The 23,797-nt window shown below is 40.5% G+C and overlaps 1 protein-coding gene across 1 annotated transcript in view; it reads left to right on the top strand.

Moving 5' to 3' along the window:
* LOC126458623 (uncharacterized) overlaps positions 1-23,797 on the top strand; it is a 77,161-nt gene that overhangs the window by 44,770 nt on the left and 8,594 nt on the right. Inside the window, exon 3 of the mRNA XM_050095790.1 lies at positions 9,752-9,991. Coding sequence (XP_049951747.1) covers positions 9,752-9,991 — 240 coding nt within the window. The remainder of the gene's footprint in view (positions 1-9,751; positions 9,992-23,797) is intronic.

Genomic DNA, 23,797 nt, shown 5'->3' on the forward strand with positions numbered 1-23,797 from the left:
GGAGTAGGTATTAAAATTCATGGAGAAGAAGTAAAAACTTTGAGGGTCGCCGATGACATTGTAATTCTGTCAGAGACAGCAAAGGACTTGGAAGAGCAGTTGAACGGAATGGACAGTGTCTTGAAAGGAGGATATAAGATGAACATCAACAAAAGCAAAACGAGGATAATGGAATGTAGTGAAATTAAATCGGGTGATGCTGAGGGGATTAGATTAGGAAATGAGACACTTAAAGTAGTAAAGGAGTTTTGCTATTTGGGAAGCAAAATAACTGATGATGGTCGAAGTAGAGAGGATATAAAATGTAGACTGGCAATGGCAAAGAAATCGTTTCTGAAGAAGAGAAATTTGTTAACATCGAGTATAGATTTAAGTGTCAGGAAGTGGTTTCTGAAAGTATTTGTATGGAGTGTAGCCATGTATGGAAGTGAAACATGGACGATAACCAGTTTGGACAAGAAGAGAATAGAAGCTTTCGAAATGTGGTGCTACAGAAGAATGCTGAAGATAAGGTGGATAGATCACGTAACTAATGAGGAGGTATTGAATAGGATTGTAGAGAAGAGAAGTTTGTGGCACAACTTGACTAGAAGAAGGGACCGGTTGGTAGGACATGTTTTGAGGCATCAAGGGATCACAAATTTAGCATTGGAGGGCAGCGTGGAGGGTAAAAATCGTAGAGGGAGACCAAGAGATGAATACAGTAAGCAGATTCAGAAGGATGTAGGTTGCAGTGGATACTGGGAGATGAAGGAGCTTGCACAGGATAGAGTAGCATGGAGAGCTGCATCAAACCAGTCTCAGGACTGAAGACCACAACAACAACAATTGTATCAACACTGTTCTTCTATGAACGCGTCTATCAACACGCACAATTCGTCGCCTGTTAGAGCGGCCGTATCTCTCCTTCTGAATTTCTCATAGTATTGAATGGACAAATGGCCTACGTAAGTGACGTAGCTGGCGTTCTTCCATCGCATTAGGTCATGTTCATGTGCACTTTCAGAATGTGTGACAGTCTTGATATTGCTATGCGCGTCCGGACAGAGACCTCAATATGCTTTTCCTACGGTGTGACGTCAAAAACTAGGGACGCTCAACGTCAGCATGCACGGCCCGTGAGCCGAGAGGAGGCTAGAGGGCTCTGGCAACCGGCTGTGCACCGGGCTTTTCTGTGGCCGTGTGCCACTTATTCAGGCTTAGGCAGGTTGCTAGCGCAGTTTCCACAGACCTGGCGCACCTGGTCGGCGTGGCCCTGTTTGCTGCCTGTAGTCACAGATAAGTAGAGCTGTAGCACATATGCGAGGCAGTGACAGCTTTCTACAGCGCTTCCCCCGACACGCATAATGGGCGGAGTATAGCCGTAGAGATGCTGGCACACTTTGTTTACATTTTCGACGTAAGGTGAGCAGTTCAGTGTCATCCCCATGACGTCACAAGTCACGCCCCTTATAAATCATGTCATCATAACGATGTCACAAACCATAACCTTTTTCAATGACGCCACGTTCGTACAAATTTAAAAAAATACAAAATTGCGCTAATGAAAAATTTTTACATCTACCTTACATGGATACTCTGCAAATCACATTTAAATGCCTGGCAGAGGGTTCATCGAACCACCTTCACAATTCTCTAGTATTCCAATCTCGTATAGCGCGCGGAAAGAACGAACACCTATGTCTTTCCGCACGTGCTCTGATTTTCCTTATTTTATCGTGGTGATCGTCCTCCCTGTGTATGCCGGTGTCAAAAAAATATTTTCGCATTCGGAGGAGAAAGTTGGTGATTGAAATTTCGTGAGAAGATTCCGTCGCAACGAAAAACGCCTTTCTTTTAATGATTTCCAGCCCAAATCCTGTATCATTTCTATGACTCTCTCTCCCATATTTCGCGATAATACAAAACGTGCTGCCTTTCTTTGAACTTTTTAGATGTACTCCGACAGTCGTACCTGGTAAGGATCCCATACCGCGCAGCAGTATTCTAAAAGAGGACGGACAAGCGTAGTGTAGGCAGTCACCTTAGTATGTCTGTTACATTTTCTAAGTATCCTGCTAATAAAACGCAGCCTTTGGTTAGTCTTCCCCACAACATTTACTATGTGTTCATAATGTGAGATGTGCGTAACAGCACCGCTAACGGCCAACTCTGTATTACTTGATGCAATAATTTACCAACAGCCTTATGTATTATAGAAATTTATTTTACGAACTTCTTATGTGCTACCAGTTTCGGCATTACATTGATGCCGGCCGCGGTGGCCGAGCGGTTCTAGGCGCTTCAGCCCGGAACCACGCGACTGCTACGGTCGCATGTTCGAATCCTGCCTCGGGCATGGATGTGTGTGATGTCCTTAGGTTAGTTAGGTTTCAGTAGTTCTAAGTTCTAGGGGACTGATGACCTCAGATGTTAAGTGCCATAGTGCTCAGAGCCATTTCGACCATTACATTGATGCCATCTTCAGGCTCCACACGTCATAGTCGTAAAATCGCTATACACGGAAGGAGCCATATAACTGGATCCGTGAATCAAATCGTCATGCATTCACGGTGAACTGCGTATCAATCTATCTCCCCTGAGTAATCCGTTTGTCGCTTTAACTCTTATGTTGCATTCTTTCGTAATCTAATGTAATACGTCTTTCTGACCCCCTGTCGTCTGCTTTATACATGCCGATTTGTTTATTCTGACATCGTTTAAGACCAAGTGCCACAAACAGATTTTTTTCAGAGTCCACTTGCTGTAGTTGAAATGCAGTTCAGTAAGATAATCCTGTGAAGTTTTCGCAAACCTGGCACTTCTTTGCGCGACATATAATATCACAGAAACGTCTGTCTAGCAGCCAGTTTGTCAATAACTCCGAAAGGATACTTATCGTGTCTCCTTTGTTGCTTCTTTTGGGCAAATATTTGAATTCCACTCTGCTCAGCAACTTGTCCCTCCTGTCCTAATTTACACTTATATCACTTACCCAACTTCTTTTTGCCTGCACGTTATCGATTCTTTTCCGCCAGCACTGCGATCCCTTTTTCCTTCTTATCTTCAAAAGCAACCTGTCGCACCACAAGTGAAGACATTCTCCGCTGTCATTTTCCGTGCTTACTGCACGAGATAAAAAGGCACACTACTTTGAAGTGGCACGTGGCTGTAGCTATCCAGATGACCAAATTACAAGTGAACTTGAAAAGTAACTTGCACAGTGTTATGGGAACGAAAGTAAATTTTATTGAACGCAGCACTACGCTTCAAAGTAAAAAACAGATACAGGGAGTTCAGTGAAGGGGTTCCTGATAACAAAATTAAATATCTCGAAAACTAAGATCGATAACGAGTGCAACAAAAGTGATGATTGTGAAGCTGTCAGAATTTTGCTTTACGGAAGTAATGCAAAAGTTTCGAAATAGTTCGAAAAGCTGCTAACAAAAGTTGCTGTGCAGCTCGTGTAGTATAAGCGTGCGTAATAAAACTCGTCCTCCATAAGCAGGATCTGCAGTCACGTCACAGTCTTTTCCAAACGTCCACCACTTACAGTACGGCTGTGTCACCAACGAGCAATGCAATCTCTCATCACATCCTCTAGCGTCTCAGCGGAAAATGAGTCGCACACCACGCAGATCACCAACTCAAACTCGTCCATCGCGGTGGAATGATTCCGATAGACAGGGTCTTTCAATGGGCTCAACAAAAAATAGTCACAAGAAGTCATATCGGGCGAATACGGAGGCCAAGCCATCCCTCTGCCAGTAAATTTACAATAATCCAAAACACCAGTTCGATGCGATGCGGTCAGACCCCATTTTGGATGAATCTCTCGGTGCCTGGCCGAGCCTCTATACGTCGAAAAATTGCTCCAGTATTGCAACGTAACGTCCACTAGCGATCGTTTGTCTCTTGAAAAAAGGGCCAGTAATGCCTCTGCTGCACACCGCAGCCCAAACAGTAACTATGGGAGAATACAGTAGCTTCACTTCACACAAATAAAGATTTCCGGTAACCAAGTTTTGCTCATTCAAGACGCCATTCGGTATGAAGTGTGCTTCATCTGTGAACTAGATGCTGCCAACACCAAATCTTTCTTTATTAATCATTTTGAGAACCTCGTTCGCAAAGTCAGCCCTCCGTCACACAGTTTGTACAGGTATAGTCTAATGGCTCTGGATTTTGAATGGAAACTTGTGTAGGCTAACGCGGTATTTTCTGCGTACCGGAACGCTTCAAACCGTACTCTGCTGCAGTTCTTGGGACGGATTTCCTTGGATTTTGGTGAATCTACATCTACATCTACGTGATTACTCTGCTATTCACAATAAAGTGCCTGGCAGAGGGTTCAATGAACCACCTTCATGCTGTCTCTCTACCGTTCCACTCTCGAACGGCACGCTGGGAAAAACAGACACTTAAATTTTTCTGTGCGAGCCCTGATTTCTCTTATTGTATCGTGAAGATTATTTCTCCCTATGTAGGTGGGTGCCAACAGAATGTTTTCGCAATCGGAGGAGAAAACTGGGGATTGAAATTTTATGAGAAGATCTCGCCGCAACGAAAAACGCCTTTGTTTTAATGATTGCCACTCCAATTCCCGTATCATGTCTGTGGCACTATCTCCCCTTTCTCGCGATAATACAAAACGAGCAGCCCTTCTTTGTACTTTTTTGATGCCATCCGTCAGTCCCAACTGATGCGGACCCCACACCGCGCAGCAATACTCCAGAATAGGGCGGACAAGCGTGGTGTAAGCAGTCCCTCTGGTAGACCTGTTGCACCTTCTAAGTGTTCCGCCAATGAATCACAGTCTTTCGTTAGCTCTACCCACAATATTATCTATGTGATCGTTCCAATTTAGGGTATTTGTAATTGTAATCCCTAAGTATTTAGTTGAATTTACAGCCTTCAGATTTGTGTGACTTATCACGTAATCGAAATTTAGCGGATTTCTTTTAGTACTTATGTCAATAACTTCACACTTTTATTTATTCAGGGTCAATTGCCACTTTTTGTACGATACAGATATCTTATCTAAATCATTTTGCAATTCGTTTTGGTTATCTGATGACTTTACAAAACGGTAAATGAAAGCATCATCTGCAAACAATCTAAGACGGTTACTCAGATTGTCTCCTACGTCGTTAATATAGAGCAGGAACAATAGAGGGCCTATAACACTTGCTTGGGGAACGCCGGATATTACTTCTGTTTTACTCGATGACTTTCCGTCTATTACTAAGATCTGTGACCTTTCTGACAGGAAATCACGAATCCAGTCGCACAATTGAGGCGATACTGCGTAGGCAGACAGTTTGGTTAGAAGACGTGAGGAACGGTGTCGAAAGCCTTCTGGAAATCTAAAAACATGGACTGAATTTGACACCCTTGTCGATAGCACTCATTACGTAATGAGTATAAAGAGCTAGTTGTGTTTCGCAAGAACGATATTTTCTGAATCCGTACTGACTACGTGTCAATAAATCGTTATCTTCTAGGTACTTCATAATGTTCGAATACAGTATATGTTCCAAAACCCTACTGCAAATCGACATTAATGACATCGGCCTGTAATTCAGCGAATTACTCCTAATTCCTTTTTTGGGTATTGGTGTGACTCGAGCAATTTTCCAGTCCAGTAGGTACGGATCTTTCTGTGAGCGAGTGGTTGTATATAATTGCTAAATATGGAGCTACTGTATCAGCATACTCTTGAGAGGAACCTGACCGGTATACAGTCTGTACCAGAAGCCTTGCCTTTATTAAGTGATGTAAGTTGCTTTGCCACACCGAGGATATCTATTTGCATGTTTCTCATCTTGCCAATTGTTCTTGATTGGAACTGAGGAATAATTCTAGAAAAACTGTGGCCTCAATTTCATGATTTTGACAACTGTGCCTTGTAGGGCGGTGATGGTATTACACTACCAGAAAATCAAGAGTTGTTCACTGGAGTACATGATTTCAAGCACTTCCTTCTACTCGCTAAGTTCCTTTCACGTTTCAACCGCGGAAATGATCATTGTGAACTCACTGTTCATAGACTACATATTGCGATTACAGGTGCATCTGTTAGCAGCTCTTGGAAACTTCTACGTAGCTTCTGTATAAAATTCTTAAGGCTTTCACGATAAACACACTGTTTGTTGCACTCGTCTATCGATCTTAGTTTTCGAGAATTTTAAATTTGAAATCGCGGTTCCTTCGCTAGACACCCATACACGTGACAGTTTTTCAGCATAACATCAAGTGTCTATACAACGCTCGTTTAGTTCCTCGAAAATAGAAATCCGTTTGTTGACCATGGAGCCTATAACACTTCCGTCTGCTACAGCTATACCATAACCTCGAAGCTGGAGGCAGGTTGTGAAATAAAACTTATCTTATTAAAGCAATTATGGTATAACGCAACAAAACAGTGTTACCCTCTGAGAGGAATTTTGCTAGGTTGACCGTGTAGGAAATGACTTATCGGAAATGAAGGTCAGAATTACGTAAATATTCGAACAGTACAAACAATATTTTTGCCTAGCTATACTGTTTAAACAATAAGGAAAACGGTCGCCACCCTAACTAGGCAAGAGAAAGATTTAGGTTCTCGTTTAAGAAAGTAGGTATGAGTAACTTTAACGGATAAACACAACCTATACTTGGCCACACGCGAGTGCAATTAACTCTGACACATACATATGTTTACGGTAAGATTGAAGCTAACAGCTAGAGCGGCATAAACTATTTGCATAAATATAACAAATAGCGAAACACACTATTACTTTCAGTGCTTATTCAAACTGAATGGTCTTTATAACGTTATTATTACTATTCACTGCAGAATCATTAATTGGACACAGGTTAAGTATTATTTTTCAAACACTTTCCTAGTTGACATAGAATTATAAATGTTGTTCACTGCAAAATTATGAGCTGGTAATAGGTTGAGTCTCTCTCAGTTAAATACTTTACTATTTAAAATGAAAGTTAGTTGGAATTCACTAACAGGTTACTTCTCACTGTCTTTTGAATAAAGATATTATTGTTTTTATAAATAGTGGTAAAGGATAACCTGTGGATCTTATGACACTATTAATATGCACTTTCAATACCCGAAAGAAACAAGTGCTTAGCAATCCAATATAACTTTCCACAAATGCAATTCACGACGTTTGCTGCAGTGAGACACTATGTTGACAAACTTACAAGAAACTGAATCACCTTTTAACATTTACTACAGGCAGCACTATGATCATTAACTAAGCAAAACTTTATAAGCCTCAATTTTAAGAACTTTAATTTTTAAAAGAAACAGCAAATTGTCTTTATTACTACAGTCTTCTATTTTCAAGTGAATTATTAAATAGGTGACTTTGAAACTCCACTAAACTTTAAATTAGACTGTTTCCAGCCCTGGGAGGCTTTCACAAGACTACATTTACTACCTCCCACAATTTCATTAAATCCACAGTAAATCTAAACACTCCCTTCTTACCAAAGATCAAACAACATTATTTAATGTTCTGAGGATTTCATTTTTTTCCACAAACTAGGAGACTCGGTAATTATAATTTAAATGGAGAGGGACCTGAAAGGTGTTGTGATAGGGAAAAATCAAGGTACGTACATAAATTCAGTTATAGGTTACCTTATATTTGTGCACACTAAATCACCAAATAAGCTGATCCTTCTCTGTACATTATTATAGTACTCCCGTACAGTGATTGGGCAATGTGGTGGCAACTGCATGTTGGTAGGCGGATTTGCAGACAGAATTGCTGGACTCTGGCCTTTCTTGGTGGCGATGATGAATACCAATTCCAGAATCGTTCCAGCTATTTATCTATCCATCCGAGGCATTGGAAAGTACCAGAAAAAGCCTCTCTCGGAACCAGCACAATACAAACCTTTACATGGCAGTGCACAGTTTGGTAGCTCGTCCCCGACTGACTCTTGGTTCCACCTTTTCCACCTAGGCCAACCACAATTTGCGCGCGCTAGACAGTTCCGTTCCCGAGGGGAACCACAAGACGTTTTAAACAAAATAACTAAGAACCTTAAGTGAGGATCAGAAGTTTACATAACAGCAACCAAACACATTAAATAAAACAGAACACTTGCACAAATTAGTATTTCTACAAAAAAATTATTCACCCAAATTCCAAATGTATACAGTAAGTTTCGTCTCCCTCCATTTGAGACAAAGAATTTAAATGACAGATATACTACATTGCATAGAATCAAACCGTGACATCAAAGTTTTTACAAAGAAAGGGGTATACAATCTTGTGTTATCGATCCAATCAAACACATTTACTAGATGCTCAACGATGTAACATTAAATGAAACAAAAGCAAAATAAATCAGCAGAGCACTAGAGTTATGGTGTTACAAGCCATTCGGAATCCTCTTTCTGAACGTCCTCGTGGTTCCAAAATCTCTTTCTGACCAGACGTCCCTTCAGTTTGCCCAAAGTATGGAAATCGCACGGTGCAGGATGTGGACTGTGTTGCTGATCGGCATCACCCACGACACGGCTGTGCGTCCTCGGGTCAGTTTGTTGGCGCCATTTCGCGACAGCTGTACACGACGTTGCTTTTGCTCCACACACCACCAGAATTTGACGGCGAACCTGTGCGCAGCAAAGACATTTTGTGTACTTCAAATCTGGACTAGGTTATCCTTTGTTGGGCCATTTCACTCCCACACTGTTACGAACTTGTCCGTACTGCAGCGGAACTATGTCTGCAGGAAATCTGAAACATGTACTCTCTTCTGACTATGCGCTACTTCTTACGCATTGGCCTTACCGTGGGACGACATGTGTAACTTACGAAAATAGAAGTAACGAACTTCAAAATGCCAGTATGACTTTTGTGGAGCATTTATTCAGATAATCACTTTCGGAAAACTACGTTGCCATCTTCAGATTTTATGTACTACATTTTAAGGAATCTCGTCAATGTGTAGAATAATTTGTGTCACATAATAAGAAGACATTCGAAGAACATGCACGGCATAGTATATGTCAAAAGTAAAACAACCGTTAAATAAAATATCATACACAGTGCAGCGAATATACATGCTCATACTCACTTAGAAGCCACGTACAGTGAAATTATTATCTTTGAAATGCCGATATATTATGCCCTGCCTGTTCTTGGAATGTCTTTTTGTTATGTAACTCAAATTATTGTCCACATTCCGTGAAGTGTAGTGCATAAATCCGAAGACGGCAAAATAGCTTGCCGAAACCAGTTACCTGAATAAATGCTCAACAAGAACCACCGTGGCATTTTGAAGTTTGTTACTTCCGTTTTCATATTAATCTAGATCGCCCCCAGAGTGAAAGAATGTGAAGCAGATGCATATGTAACTTACCTGCTGAAGTTCCAACGTAGCTCGTCTATGGTCGGATCTACAGTTCCATCTGTTAGGCTAATACGAAATCACACAGCACTCTGTCGAGACCTCAGAATCATTTAGCGTAAATTTTTTCCACATTTTCACTTTTTATTTTTATTTTTTATGTTTTTGATTCGTCACTTCAGTTTCGTAGCACTACGCCGTAAGACATTAGAGATTTAGATATTGATGCTGAGTCCTCCACAGTGAGTTTTATTTACTTTCAGTTTTTAGAAACAGCAAACAAGAGACAGAATTTTTATTCTCAGCACAGATCATGAGTGCCTATAGTGGGTACAAGCAGCCAACTACAATATCTTGACGTCACAACTGACGCTGACCTCTCCTGGTATTTTTTTCTTTCTTCCAGATTGAGGGCGTTGCCTGCCACAAAGTGTTCGACGCCTACGCTTACCTGATGTCGCGGGTGCAGCCGGACGTGTTCACGCGCTACGGCGTCGACTGCTACCTGACGGCGCTCGGCCTCTCCGTGGACCCCGAGTACCGGGGGCAGGGCGTGGGAGAACAGCTGCTGAGGGCGCGCTGGGACCTGTGCAGGGCCCTGGGCATTCCTCTCACCGTCACCTGGTTCTCCGCCAGGGCGTCGCAGGTAAACACATACAAGTGCACAGTGTGAGGCGGCGAGAGGAAAACGGAAAACATCTATATTTGGATGTTTTGTCGAATGTATCAGATAGGTAGTTTGTGCGTCGAGGTACATTTGATCACTCTACATCTGCATCTACATTTATACTCCGCAAGCCACCCAACGGTGTGTGACGGAGGGCACTTCACGTGCCACTGTCATTACGTCCCTTTCCTGTTCCAGTCGCGTATGGTTCTCGGGAAGAACGACTGCCGGAAAGCCTCCGTGCGCGCTCGAATCTCTCTAATTTTACATTCGTGATCTCCTCGGGAGGTATAAGTAGGGGGAAGCAATATATTCGACACCTCATCCAGAAACGCACCCTCTCGAAACCTGGACAGCATGCTACACCGCGATGCAGAGCGCCTCTCTTGCAGAGTCTGCCACCTGTGTTTGCAAAACATGTCCGTAACGCTATCACGCTTACCAAATAACCCTGTGAGGAAACGCGCCGCTCTTCTTTGGATGATCATTTCACTTCAAATCGTTCCGTACGCACGCACTCACTCCAGTGAGTGTTTCTGTTTAAACTCTAAGAGAAAGAATAAAACGACGCACAACTAGGGAACTATCTGAAAGGGACGAAAATCGGTCGATGTTGCGTAGGTCTGCGTACAAACAAATAATTACAGTTTCAGAAAAATTGCATGATTTATTGAAGAGAAAGAGCTTCACAAACAGACCAAGTGAACAATGCGTTGGTGCACCTCTGGCAGTTACAAAAGCAGCTACTCGACTAAGTACTGACTCATTGAATCGTTGAATGTCCCCCTGTGGGATATCATGCCAAATTCTGCGCAGTGGTGCGTCAGTCCGTCAGAATCCCTGTACGACTGGAGGCCAGTGTCTTGAACGCTCCAATGTCCTCAATTGCACAGAGGTGCGGCAATCTCTCTAGCTGGCGTAGAGTTTGGAAAGCACGAAGACGAGAGGTAGAAACTCTGGCCGTGTCCGAGCGGACATATCTTGCTGAAATATAAGTCCAACATGGCGTACCATGAAAGGTAACAGAACTCGACGTCTTAGATTGTTTGCAGATGATGCTGCCATTTACCCGCTTGTAAAGTCATCATCTGATCAAAACGACTTGCAAAATGATTTAGATAAGATATCTGTATGGTGGGGGAAGTGGCAGTTGACCCTGAATAAAGAAAAGTGCGAAGTTATTCACATGAGTACTAAAAGAAATCCGCTAAATTTCGATTTCGCGGTAAGTCACACAAATCTGAGGGCTGTAAATTCAACTAAATACTTAGGGATTACAATTACAAATAACCTAAATTGAAACGATCACAGAGATAATATTGTGGGTAGAGCAAACCAAAGAGTGCTATTCATTGGCAGAACACTTACAGGGTGTTTCAAAAATTACCGGTATATTTGAAACGGCAATAAAACTAAACGAGCAGCGATAGAAATACACCGTTTGTTGCAATATGCTTGGGACAACAGTACATTTTCAGGCGGACAAACTTTCGAAATTACAGTAGTTACAATTTTCAACAACAGATGGCGCTGCAAGTGATGTGAAAGATATAGAAGACAACGCAGTCTGTGGGTGCGCCATTCTGTACGTCGTCTTTCTGCTGTAAGCGTGTGCTGTTCACAACGTGCAAGTGTGCTGTGGACAACATGGTTTATTCCTTAGAACAGAGGATTTTTCTGGTGTTGGAATTCCACCGCCTAGAACACAGTGTTGTTGCAACAAGACGAAGTTTTCAACGGAGGTTTAATGTAACCAAAGGACCGAAAAGCGATACAATAAAGGATCTGTTTGAAAAATTTCAACGGACTGGGAACGTGACGGATGAACGTGCTGGAAAGGTAGGGCGACCGCGTACGGCAACCACAGAGGGCAACACGCAGCTAGTGCAGCAGGTGATCCGACAGCGGCCTCGGGTTTCCGTTCGCCGTGTTGCAGCTGCGGTCCAAATGACGCCAACGTCCACGTATCGTCTCATGCGCCAGAGTTTACACCTCTATCCATACAAAATTCAAACGCGGCAACCCCTCAGCGCCGCTACCATTGCTGCACGAGACACACTCGCTAACGATATAGTGCACAGGATTGATGACGGCGATATGCATGTGGGCAGCATTTGGTTTACTGACGAAGCTTATTTTTACCTGGACGGCTTCGTCAATAAACAGATCTGGCGCATATGGGGAACCGAAAAGCCCCACGTTGCAGTCCCATCGTCCCTGCATCCTCAAAAAGTACTGGTCTGGGCCGCCATTTCTTCCAAAGGAATCATTGGCCCATTTTTCAGATCCGAAACGATTACTGCATCACGCTATCTGGACATTCTTCGTGAATTTGTGGCGGTACAAACTGCCTTAGACGACACTGCGAACACCTCGTGGTTTATGCAAGATGGTGCCCAGCCACATCGCACGGCCGACGTCTTTAATTTCCTGAATGAATATTTCGATGATCGTGTGATTGCTTTTGGCTATCCGAAACATACAGGAGACGGCGTGGATTGGCCTCCCTATTCGCCAGACATGAACCCCTGTGACTTCTTTCTGTGGGAACACTTGAAAGACCAGGTGTACCGCCAGAATCCAGAAACAATTGAACAGCTGAAGCAGTACATCTCATCTGCATGTGAAGCCATTCCGCCAGACACGTTGTCAAAGGTTTCGGGTAATTTCATTCAGAGACTACGCCATATTATTGCTACGCATGGTGGATATGTGGAAAATGTCGTACTATAGAGTTTCCCTGACCGCAGCGCCATCTGTTGTTGAAAATTGTAACTACTGTAATTTCGAAAGTTTGTCTGCCTGAAAATGTACTGTTGTCCCAAGCATATTGAAAAAACGGTGTATTTCTATCGCTGCTCGTTTAGTTTTTATTCCGTTTCAAATATATCGGTCATTTTTGAAACACCCTGTAGAAGGTGCAACAGGTCTACCAAAGAGACTGCTTACACTACGCTTGTCCGCCCTATTCTGGAGCACTGCTGTGCGATGTGGGATCCGCATCAGGTGGGACTGACGGATGACATCGAAAAAGTACAAAGAAGGGCGAATTGTTTTGTATTATCGCGAAATAGGGGAGATAGTATCGCAAACATAATATGTGAATTGGAGTGGCAATCATTAAAACAAAGGCGTTTTTCGTTGCGACGGGATCTTCCCATGAAATTTCAATCCCCAGTTTTCTCCTCCGATTGCGAAAACATTCTGTTGGCACCCGCGTACATAGGGAGAATTGATCGTCACGATAAAATAAAAGTAGTCAGGGCTCGTACGGTAAAATTTAAGTGCTCGTTTTTCCCGCGTGCCGTTCGAGAGTGGAACGGTAGAGAGACAGCTTGAAGGTGGTTCATTGAACCCTCTGCCAGGCACTTCACTGTGAATAACAGAGTAATCACGTAGATGTAGATGTAAAATATCGTCGACTTAGCGCTCTGTTGTGAGTGTGCTGCGGATGACAACCAAAGCCGTCGTGGGATGAAAAGAAATGTCACCCCAGACCGCGGTTGTCTGGCTGTATGGCGGGCGACAGTGTAGTGGGTAGCCCGCTGCTTCCGGGGCGTCCACAGACTCGGCATCGCTGCTCATCGGGGTTCAGTTCGAAGCGGGACTCACCACTAAAGACAGTCCTACTGCAGTCAGTGACATGCTAGGCCGAGCGTGCCCGACAGCTCTGCAAACGGGCTTCCTGGCGTACAGAGGCCAATCGCAGTCGGCGCAGGATGCACCGAGGGCTCAGCTCCCATTCTGTGAGCCACCTATTGATGGGCCTTGTGGTCACTGAAAGGCCAGCAGCACGTCGGATCTATGATAACGATGAAGCCAGGGCTCTGACTGAGTCTCTAACGACTGCTCGGTCCCTCTCGTTCTATCGTCTCTCTAGGTGGACCACTTCCTTCTTGCCGGTGTACTCGGTCATCGTTCATCCATTTTGCCAACATCGTCGAATAGCGGCATCGCTCTCATTCAAATTTCAAGCGATTCGCCATTTCCTCCGGCCTGTCTGAGCACAGCTGCACGTCCTCTTTCAAATGCTGATACCTGCATATGTAGCTGACGTACATCTCTGCTACGCACAGATACTGTACAACTGAATACACGAAATGAAATTCTCAAAAGACTTTCTGGCATCGTATCGGCGTTTCCCGTTGACAGCTACGTGGTGAAATTGCACTGCAGCGTGTAACCTCCACACAAAAAAATATTTTTTTTTAACATTTAACCTCCCCACAAAATTCCTTTACATTTAACCTCCGTACAAAATTCATTCACGTTTAGTGTAACGTCCCAACAAAAAAAATAATTTCAGTAACCTGGTAATAGTACAATGTAACTAACCTCTCAATTAAATTGTCGCTCACTTATAACTTTTTGATAATTGACTGTGAATTTAACCTGGTAAATTTTGGACGTCAGCAGTGCTGCGTCATGGCCCTGAAAGAACATTCTGAATAAAAAAGAGAAAAATTGTTACCTCAATGAAGGCGCCAGAAACGCATATATATATATATATATCTGCTCTTAAAATAATGTTTTCTGGCACAGCCCTGTGCAATGCTGGCCGATAGATTTGTCATTTATGAAAGGAAGCAACTGATTTTTCTTTTGCAACAATCGGGATGATCATGGATGGGAGAAATTATTAAATTCTTTAAATTGAAATGAGTGGTTGTTAAAAGTTACTTTTTATGAGAAAGATTATTATTACGAGATTTTTAAAACATTTACATGGGACTTGAGATGAAATTATTAGATATCCGGGAGGCTGCTTTTTTACCTTATACAATAATACTCAGGCTCTGGCATCGCTGCACCGCGAGCGGCCCAGCCAACACGATACACCAGACCAGAGCAGAGCAGACTGCAGACTAGCAACAACTTACTACTGCAGCTACACAGTTCCTACTGCAGTCAACACTGCTCTCTGGTCAGAGATTCTCTTATACCTTGCATATCGCAGGCAGCGCATCAGCAGTACATCGAAATTACATCTGCTCGGACCTCTTACATAACCCTCCACTGGGGGGGGAGGGGGGGGGGGGAAATTTGGCAGCGATGGTGAGTCAATTGGACTTGCCATGAGCAACAAATTTTTCTATAATCTACTTAATTAACTAAGTCTACAGTCACAGAGTAAATACATATATATATAAGTGCAGAACATGAAATGAAATAGAGTGCACATGCACAGAGTACAGAACATATCAAGAAATGACAAAATGTATACGCAATGAGTACAAAACATATTAACAAATGACAGAAAGTGCACACGCACTGTATATATTTTTACCATTTTACGAGAACTAGGATACGCAATGAGTACAAAACATATTAACAAATGACATGAAGTGCACACGCACTGTATATGTTTTTACCATTTTACAAGAACTAGGAAAGGAAAGGAAAGGATTGCATTATGTTTATAGCACAGTAGGTTGCACGTAGCTGCACTGAAAGTCCATATCTTTCTACAGAAGCACAACACCAAGTGAGACAATCTGAAGTTCTCTTCCCTGAAGTATTAATCAGTGTAGCCAAGACACTGAAATGTTGTATTAATATTTAATGTTATCATTTTGGTAGTACATTAGGTACACCAAACAGTGGGACCATAATAACATCTCCATTGTTCAAGGCGGTGGACAGCATGATGTGTCAGCACCACATTCTTGTAGAATCCATACTCTTTCACCAACGTAGAATTAGCGCAAAATCCAAATATAGTGCTCCATGATCATGAGGATGGACAGGACAAACGGATATTGCAGTAATTTCTGGTAATTAGGTCGGAAGGTGAAGGGCATTAAGTCTTACGCTCGTCATCATTGACAATTACACTAGTCTATCAACCGATTTGAGTAATTGTTGGGACTCATTGCTTAGTCACTAAACATTTCTGTACTATGTATGGAGTATTACAGAACATTATTCATAAGTCATCTGATTACAGTAAACATTGGCACTCATTGGCCAGTTACAAACCAGTTTTATGCATTGTTCAGAAGTTATCATTCAAAACAAGAGTTAATTAATGGCATAGCATTTACATAATTCATCTAATTATAGTAATCATTGGCACTCATTGGCCAGTTATAAACCATTTTTATGCATTGTTCAGAAGTCATCATTCAAAACAAGAGTTAATTAATGGCATAGCATTTATAGAGTATAACAAAAATATTATTTACAGAAATTATTGGCATAGCATTTATGCATTATTACAAAACATCATTCAGTATTGCTCAGAAGTCATCATTTAAGTGATATAGGACGTATTTAAAATGTAACACACTGTAACTATTACTCAAGGTCTGTGGTCCAATAATACATAGATATAATGGGTTTAATACATCTGAGAAATTTGCATTATATTTAGAACTAGAAATACATCTTAAACTAGTAGCATTAATTGGTTGCATGCTGGTAATAGCTGGGACTGGTATTTTTTTTTTGTGCTAGCAATGCATTGCGTTGGGACCGATAATTAATTGCTGGGGCATGAAAATATTTGCTATTGACTTATTGCTACAAATAAGGATTAATAACGTCATTCGTCATGAGTCAGCTGCAGCTAGGTTATGAAACAAGTAGAGTATATGTGATCACATTCATGAATGACACACACAAATGGGTAAAAAAAATGCAAGTACTTGAACAGGTTTAATGACTAACTGCTTATAGCACATTAATTTCATGAATAGCTTCTCCTAGAAAAAATACAAAATGGATTATTGAGCTGAAAGAAGAAACGAATATTATGCTGAAAAGTAGTGAACTTCGAATTAACAGGTAATGAAACATGTACTCAATATGTATGTACTCTAGCTGTCCTTTCCAAAACATTCAGTCATTATACCATGTGACATAAGACATACTGTCAAAACGAACTGCAACAAATACTTAAATAACTACATAGCATTTCTTAACTAACAGTAAATATATAAACTTCATCATTATCCTCATCTGCAAAGAAAAACGTCATTATTCATATTACCATAACTTCATACTATCATCACCTGCAAGGAGAAACCTCATTATTCATATTAGCATATTCTTCATATAACTATTCATCATCATTCTTTATCATCTGCAAAAAAGACACTTCATTATTCATTATTCATATTACCATTTACTACATACAACTATTCATAGTATAGAGTTTCTTATTTCTAGCATATTTCATCACTAAAACTAAGATGTGATGTTCTGTCTGACAGCCTGCATCAATCGCCTCGTATTCTGAAAGAAAAATAATTAGTTAGGACTGCTATCATACGATGTGTATAGTATATTCTTGTTAATGCTTGTTAATTCTGATCCATTTACTCTTCGTGACATGGTATTGCATTTTCTTTCGTTCATTCCGAAGGTGAAATCCCATTTCATAGTAATCCAGTGTGGTTTGTTTAAGTTATTTCTTTTACACGTTATTGCTTTCTGAAAATGATGAATAAGGATTAATATCTTGCATTTAAATCATATACTCATTAAATAAAAACTTGTTTCTAGTGATATAATTAAGCATACAGCATAGCATGACAGAAAACGTATTAGGTCAAAAACATAAACAGTTTTCAAGTGCAAAAAATGTACACACAGTATCATAATCTAGTGGCAAAAAAATGTAAAATAGTCACGATGTTGAGATATCATAAGAAAAAATGTCAAAGTCAACTGTTGTTCGTTACATCTTAAAGATTTCATAGTGCATACAGACAAAAATTCTACTTTCGTTAGGAAAACAATCATACATACACAAAAAATGAAAAATGTGCATGGTCTGACATATAACGACAAGAAAAGCGACCTGCTAACCTTACCTTGCCGGGCACTTGCCAAGAAAAAATATGATAATCATCAGTAAGTGTTCATATAAATATATTTGCATAAGTGGTCATATAAAATTCAGGAAATGGCATTACAGTGTGACAAATCATAAAGTATGTTCATTCAATAAAGGGTTTAATATTGGAGACATGGTGATTGCCTTTGCTTTTTCTGGTTCTCAAAGTTTCGACGTGTACTACATTGGGGTTAGGAATGCTACGAATTCGATATGGACCTGCGTATAGAAGCTCAAATTTACTACATCTACTCTTTCCACTGTTGGATAAATAATGTGTGCATACCAATATCTTCTGTCCAACGTGAAAGTCACGGCGTGTACAAACCTGTTTTTGCTGTCTTCTCCGGCGCTCTGCGGCACGTTTGATGTTGTTGAGTGCAATGTTAATAATTTCATGGAGGCGTAGTCGACGAGATGTAGGAAAAGATACTAGTTCTTTAATTTTGTTAGGTGGTTCAACATTTTTCAATACAACAGTCGGAGATACCATAGTAGATTCATTTGGTATGGAGTTAATTACATCCTGGAATGAGAGTATGTGTGTGTCAGAATGAATATGTTTTTTATGGCAGTATATTCTACATAGTTTACCAATTTCTTTCATTAGTCGTTCACAAGGGATCGAAGAAGCGTGATACTTGGATATATAAATCGGGGAAATGTTTCTTACTCGTAACATACGTGTCCATATAGCAGATCGAAACTGTGGTCCATTGTCGGAAATTACTTTCAATATGTGCCCTACATGAAATAGAAAATGTTTTACAAATGCTTTCGAAACAGATTTAGCAGTAGCTTTGCGTAACGGAGTGAAGGTTACAAATTTTGAAGTGAGTTCAACAGTGACAAAGATGTAACAAAAACCTCTATTAGATCTGGGAATCGGACCAAAAATGTCTACAGCGGCCATGTGTCTCAATTTAACAGGTACAATGGGATGTTACGGAGGAATATGTGAAGTCGTGTCTGACTTAGCTTTCTGGCAAATTTTACATGACGCTAAAACTCGTCGAATACGTTTCTCCATGTTGACAAAATAACAGTTCTGTCTCAGTATAAGAGAACATTTTCAGGCTCCATAATGTGCGTAATTTAAATGAGTATACCAAATTAATTTGTTAAAAAGTTCGTCAGGAATGCATAGTAACCAGTTGTTGCTGTCAGGGTGAGAGCGGCGAAACAGAATGTTATTGCGTACAGTGTAATGGTTACTGATGGTAACACTATTCCTATCTTACCAAAGGCGTTTAATTTCTTTCCATATGTTGTTTTTGCTCTGCTCCTGTGCTATGTCTCGTAACGATGCCGAAATGAAATTTTCAAAAGCACCTTGTTGAATTTACAGTACATGACGCTGAAATTTGCTTTGCAGAAGTTGGTTGCGATGTCTTGCTGATTGTTGCCTGAGAGAACGGGATAGTGCGTCTGCTACAATATTTTGTGTACCGGGAATGTGAATAATTGTAAAATTAAATTCCTGTAAATAAAGTTTCCATCTGCTTAACCTGTCATGTGTAAATTTTGCTGAAAGTAAAAACTGGATAGCTCTATGATCTGTGTAAACGGTCGTATGTCTTCCATAAAGAAAATGCCTAAATCTCGTAAATGCCCATACAACACATAATGTTTCAAGTTCTGTAACAGAATAATTGCGTTCAGCGGGTGACAGAATGCGACTCACAAAGGCGATGTTTTTAATTACTGTATTACCGTCTTCTTCAATTTCCTGAAAAATGTGTACGCCTAAAGAGGTGTTAGAACTGTCGGTGGCAATGGAAAAAATTCTACTAAGATCTGAATATGATAAAAGTGGTGCATTCGACAAAGTTTGTTTCAGATTGACAAATTCAGACTGCGCTTGGCTATCCCAGGACCAAATAGTGTTTTTACCTGTCAATTGACATAATCTAGGGGTGTCTAAAGCAGAGTAATGAATAAATTTACGGAAAAAGTTAATTAATCTAAAAAATCTGCGTAGTTGTCTCTTCGTCGTAGGAACAGTAATGTCACGTAAAGCTTGAAGTTTTTCGGGGTCAGGCGCAATGCCTTGTGCTGAAATTACATGTCCAAGAAATTTTATAGAAGTTTTTCCAAAGTGCGATTTGCTAAGATTAACTGTGAGTCCTTGTGCACGAAAAGTTTGCAACAGTTGTTCAAGAATCAGATTGTGTTCAGACCAGTTAGCTTCTGCAATAAGAATGTCTTCTACATACGCTGTGATTCTGTCTTTTAGTTCTGTCGGAAGTATAGTATTCAAACCACGAATAAATGCTGCTGAAGAAATCGTTAAACCGAACGGTAATTTACAAAATTGGTAACAGTCACCAAAACAGAGAAAAGCTGTGTACTTTCTGCAGTTCGGATGGAGCTGAATTTGCCAAAATCCCGATTTCAAATCTAACGTGGAATAAATAGCAGTACTATGAAATTTCTGTAGAAGTTCTTCTAGTGTCTGTGGGCGATCTGTTTCATTAATAATAATGTCATTGATGTGACGCGAATCAAGTACGAGGCGATGTGAACCATCCTTTTTCTTAACAATATGGAGCGGGTTTATGTACGGACTAACTGCCGGTTCAATAATTCCTTGGTCAAGCATAGCTTGCAATTCTTTCTTAACTTGATCTCTGTGAATGTATGGAATAGGATAATGTTTGGCTTTAAATGTATCGTGCTGTTTAACTTGAAATTCATACATAAATCCGGACATAGTACCAGGGATGTTGTCAAAAACTGGAGCTTGCTGTAAAAGAATATTGCGTAGCTCTGAACGTTCGTCGTCTGTATTTGCACTGCTCTGTTTAACTTTATCAGAAATCATTTGCATAACGCCATAGTCGGCTTCGTCTGGAGTATTATAGTTGTGTACGTACGTATCTGTGAACAATGTGGAATGACAGTCTATGTTACGTGATGCAGAAATGGCCTCTGTCCGATTAATTGTTTGTTTTTCTACAGATAAAGAGTGTTGAAATTCTAAAGCCAGTTGTACATTTTCATCCTTTAACATTAAATACGAATTTTGAAAGTCAATAATTGCGTCGTGTTGTACAAAAAAATTCATACCTAAAATAACGTCTGTTGTCAATAAGGGAACAATCCAAAAATTTGAGTGAAAGACTTTACATCTACTCCTTTACCAGATACTGCTCCTTTTATTTTAGTTTTGCCTAATGGTAACGTAGGATAGGTATTCTCTTTGTTACATTCGCTGAAAGTTTCCTCATTTATGACTGACATAGGTGATCCAGAATCGATTACTGCTGAAAATTTGGATGATACAATCTTTACTTCAGTGACAAGGTGGGAAATGGTGTTTTGAATAACTGGTTTTTCCTGAAAAAGAGTGTCTCGGATGTCGTCAAAAGTAATAACATTTTCGTGAACAAGATTCTCTGTGTCAAAAGTATTGCTTACGTTGCTGGAAGATGCAACCTGTATTGTATCTAGTCAAATTCTTTCTGACGTGCTGTTATTCGCGGGAGGATGCTGTGGCATTTCAACTATTTGTACTGTTCTGTTATTTCTTCCTAACATATTACGTTCGGGATGATATCTACTGTCTGGTTCATTCATGATAATTTGTTGTTGCAGATGATTCTGCTGCTGGTAAGACCGACTGTTATTAAGCGTACGCTGAAAATTGTGCTCATTACTTTTACGTCTGTCATGATAGTCATTTCTATATGGTGCGTTGCGATAGGAATTAAAATGATGTGTCTTCTGTACGTAGTGATTTCCTTGTTGCTGTGCGTTACTATTTGGTGGAGCCGACGCTATACGTGTAGGCGGCGAAACATTGAAGCTTGGTTGACCCTGCACATTACATTGTTGGTTAGGTATGCTAACCGGATGGTTTTGTTGCTGTTGTTGGGAAAAAAACCTCTATTGTTGCCAAAATGCGTCTGCGATAGCTGAAAATTTTGACGATATTGATGATTAAAATTTTGTCTGTTATTAAAATTATGCTGGCAGTTCTTGTCGCTTCGGGAGTGTCTAAAGAAAACTGTCACTTTCGGTAAAATTTGTCATATCAGATTTTCTTTACACATTTCTAATCCTAGATAGATCAATAGTTGAAGAGTTGTTTTGATAGATATAAAGGATAGTAAAAGAGAAGGCAGCAGTGCAGAAAACTAAAGATGAAACAGCACTACTACGGCTCGGGGCCCTGTGCACGCTACGGCACATATTCATCGAAGTGTAATGAATACCCTGAGGTCTATTACGCACTGCAAATAAATTTTGGTTTCTGTGTTACAGGCAATGCCGGTGAAAATTCAAAAGCAAGTTGTTGTATCCAATCCAATTCTAGTTTCTGCGTTACAGGCCAAGCTGATAAAAATACAAAAGCAAATTGTCGTATCCAGTCCAAAGGATGTATTTGTGTTCTGTTATTTTTAAATACCTTAGATTTTCTTAAGGATAAAAATTGCTTGTAATCAAAATTATCGTCTCTGTATGTCTGAACAGGTTCAGGATTGTATGATAATCTATTTGTCTGTGACTGTTCGGAATGTAACTCACGTACTCTTTGTAAATTACCTAAATTATACTGGCTGTGTGAGTCTGACAAATGCTCGGAAAGTGGCGTATGCTGTGATGTGTTAAAGGCTGAAATATTTTTCACCTCCGACACTTCTTGCTGTAAAGATGACAATTTTCTACGTAACGTATTATTGGACGAACCTATCTCACTGATCGTCTGCTGCAAATTTTGGAATTCGGGTGTTTGATTAAGCGAAACTGGTGACGTATCGTCTGATTTGGTGTCATTATTACTTTCGATAACGTCAATACGACCGGCCAATTCATCATATTTTTCAGTCAGTGCTTTTACGTGATCGTCGTTTTTAGTGTCACAAGCATTAATTTGTTTTTGTATTTTACGTGTGGTTTTGTTCGATTTTTTAACGTCTGCTTTGATGGCATCGGGATCCTGTATTAGTTCCAACTTTTCGAGTCTGTTGGTCATTGTCTGAAAGTCTAATATGTGTGTGTCTGTTTTTGTTTTAAGATCGGAGATTTCATCATGCAATTCGGTGTTCAACTGTTTGATTTCGTCTGATACTGTAGCAATATTGTTGTCTACGTATGTTTTTGCTTTCGTAAACAATTTACACTTATCTTCCTGTCTCTGTGCAGTAATTGTTTCCATGACTTGTTGCTTTACTTTATTCTTTTCCTGTATAAATTTACGGTAACGCGTTTCACTGTTTTGTAGGTGGTGATTAAAACGTTCGTCAATTTGGCTGCTCTGTTGGTCAAATTTCGCGTCTACTTTTGCATCCAGTGTGCGTGAAAGTTCTGCTGACATTAATTTAAACTCGTCGCGTAACTGTGTTGCGTTTTCAGAACATTGTTTAGCGACTGCACTAATTTCATCTCTAAGTAATTTCGTTGTGGCTGCATGTGTATTACTTAATTCTTGTGCAACGGATCTAATTTCTTCACTACTATTCCTAGCATAAGCCTTAATTTCCTCACGTAATTGTTCTTTAGTATCATGACATTGGACGGCAACGGCTGTAATCTGTTCACTAAGTTGTTTGAAATTCTTGTCTTGTTTATCATTCGACTGTTTGGAATTGCTGTCTAGTTTTTCATTAAGTTGTTTGTAATTGTTGTCTTGTTCTTTCTTCGACTGCTTGAGACTTTCATTAAGTTGTTTGTTCGATTCATTAAGGTTGTCATGCTTTTCATTAAGTTGTAGCAATAATGCTACAACTTGATCCAAGCCAGCCGGCCGCGGTGGCCGTGCGGTTCTGGCGCTGCAGTCCGGAACCGCGGGGCTGCTACGGTCGCAGGTTCGAATCCTGCCTCGGGCATGGATGTGTGTGATGTCCTTAGGTTAGTTAGGTTTAAGTAGTTCTAAGTTCTAGGGGACTTATGAGCTAAGATGTTAAGTCCCATAGTGCTCAGAGCCATTTTTTGATCCAAGC

The sequence above is a fragment of the Schistocerca serialis genome, chromosome 2 (assembly GCF_023864345.2).
Source record: "Schistocerca serialis cubense isolate TAMUIC-IGC-003099 chromosome 2, iqSchSeri2.2, whole genome shotgun sequence".
In the NCBI taxonomy this organism is placed as follows: Eukaryota; Metazoa; Arthropoda; class Insecta; order Orthoptera; family Acrididae; genus Schistocerca; species Schistocerca serialis.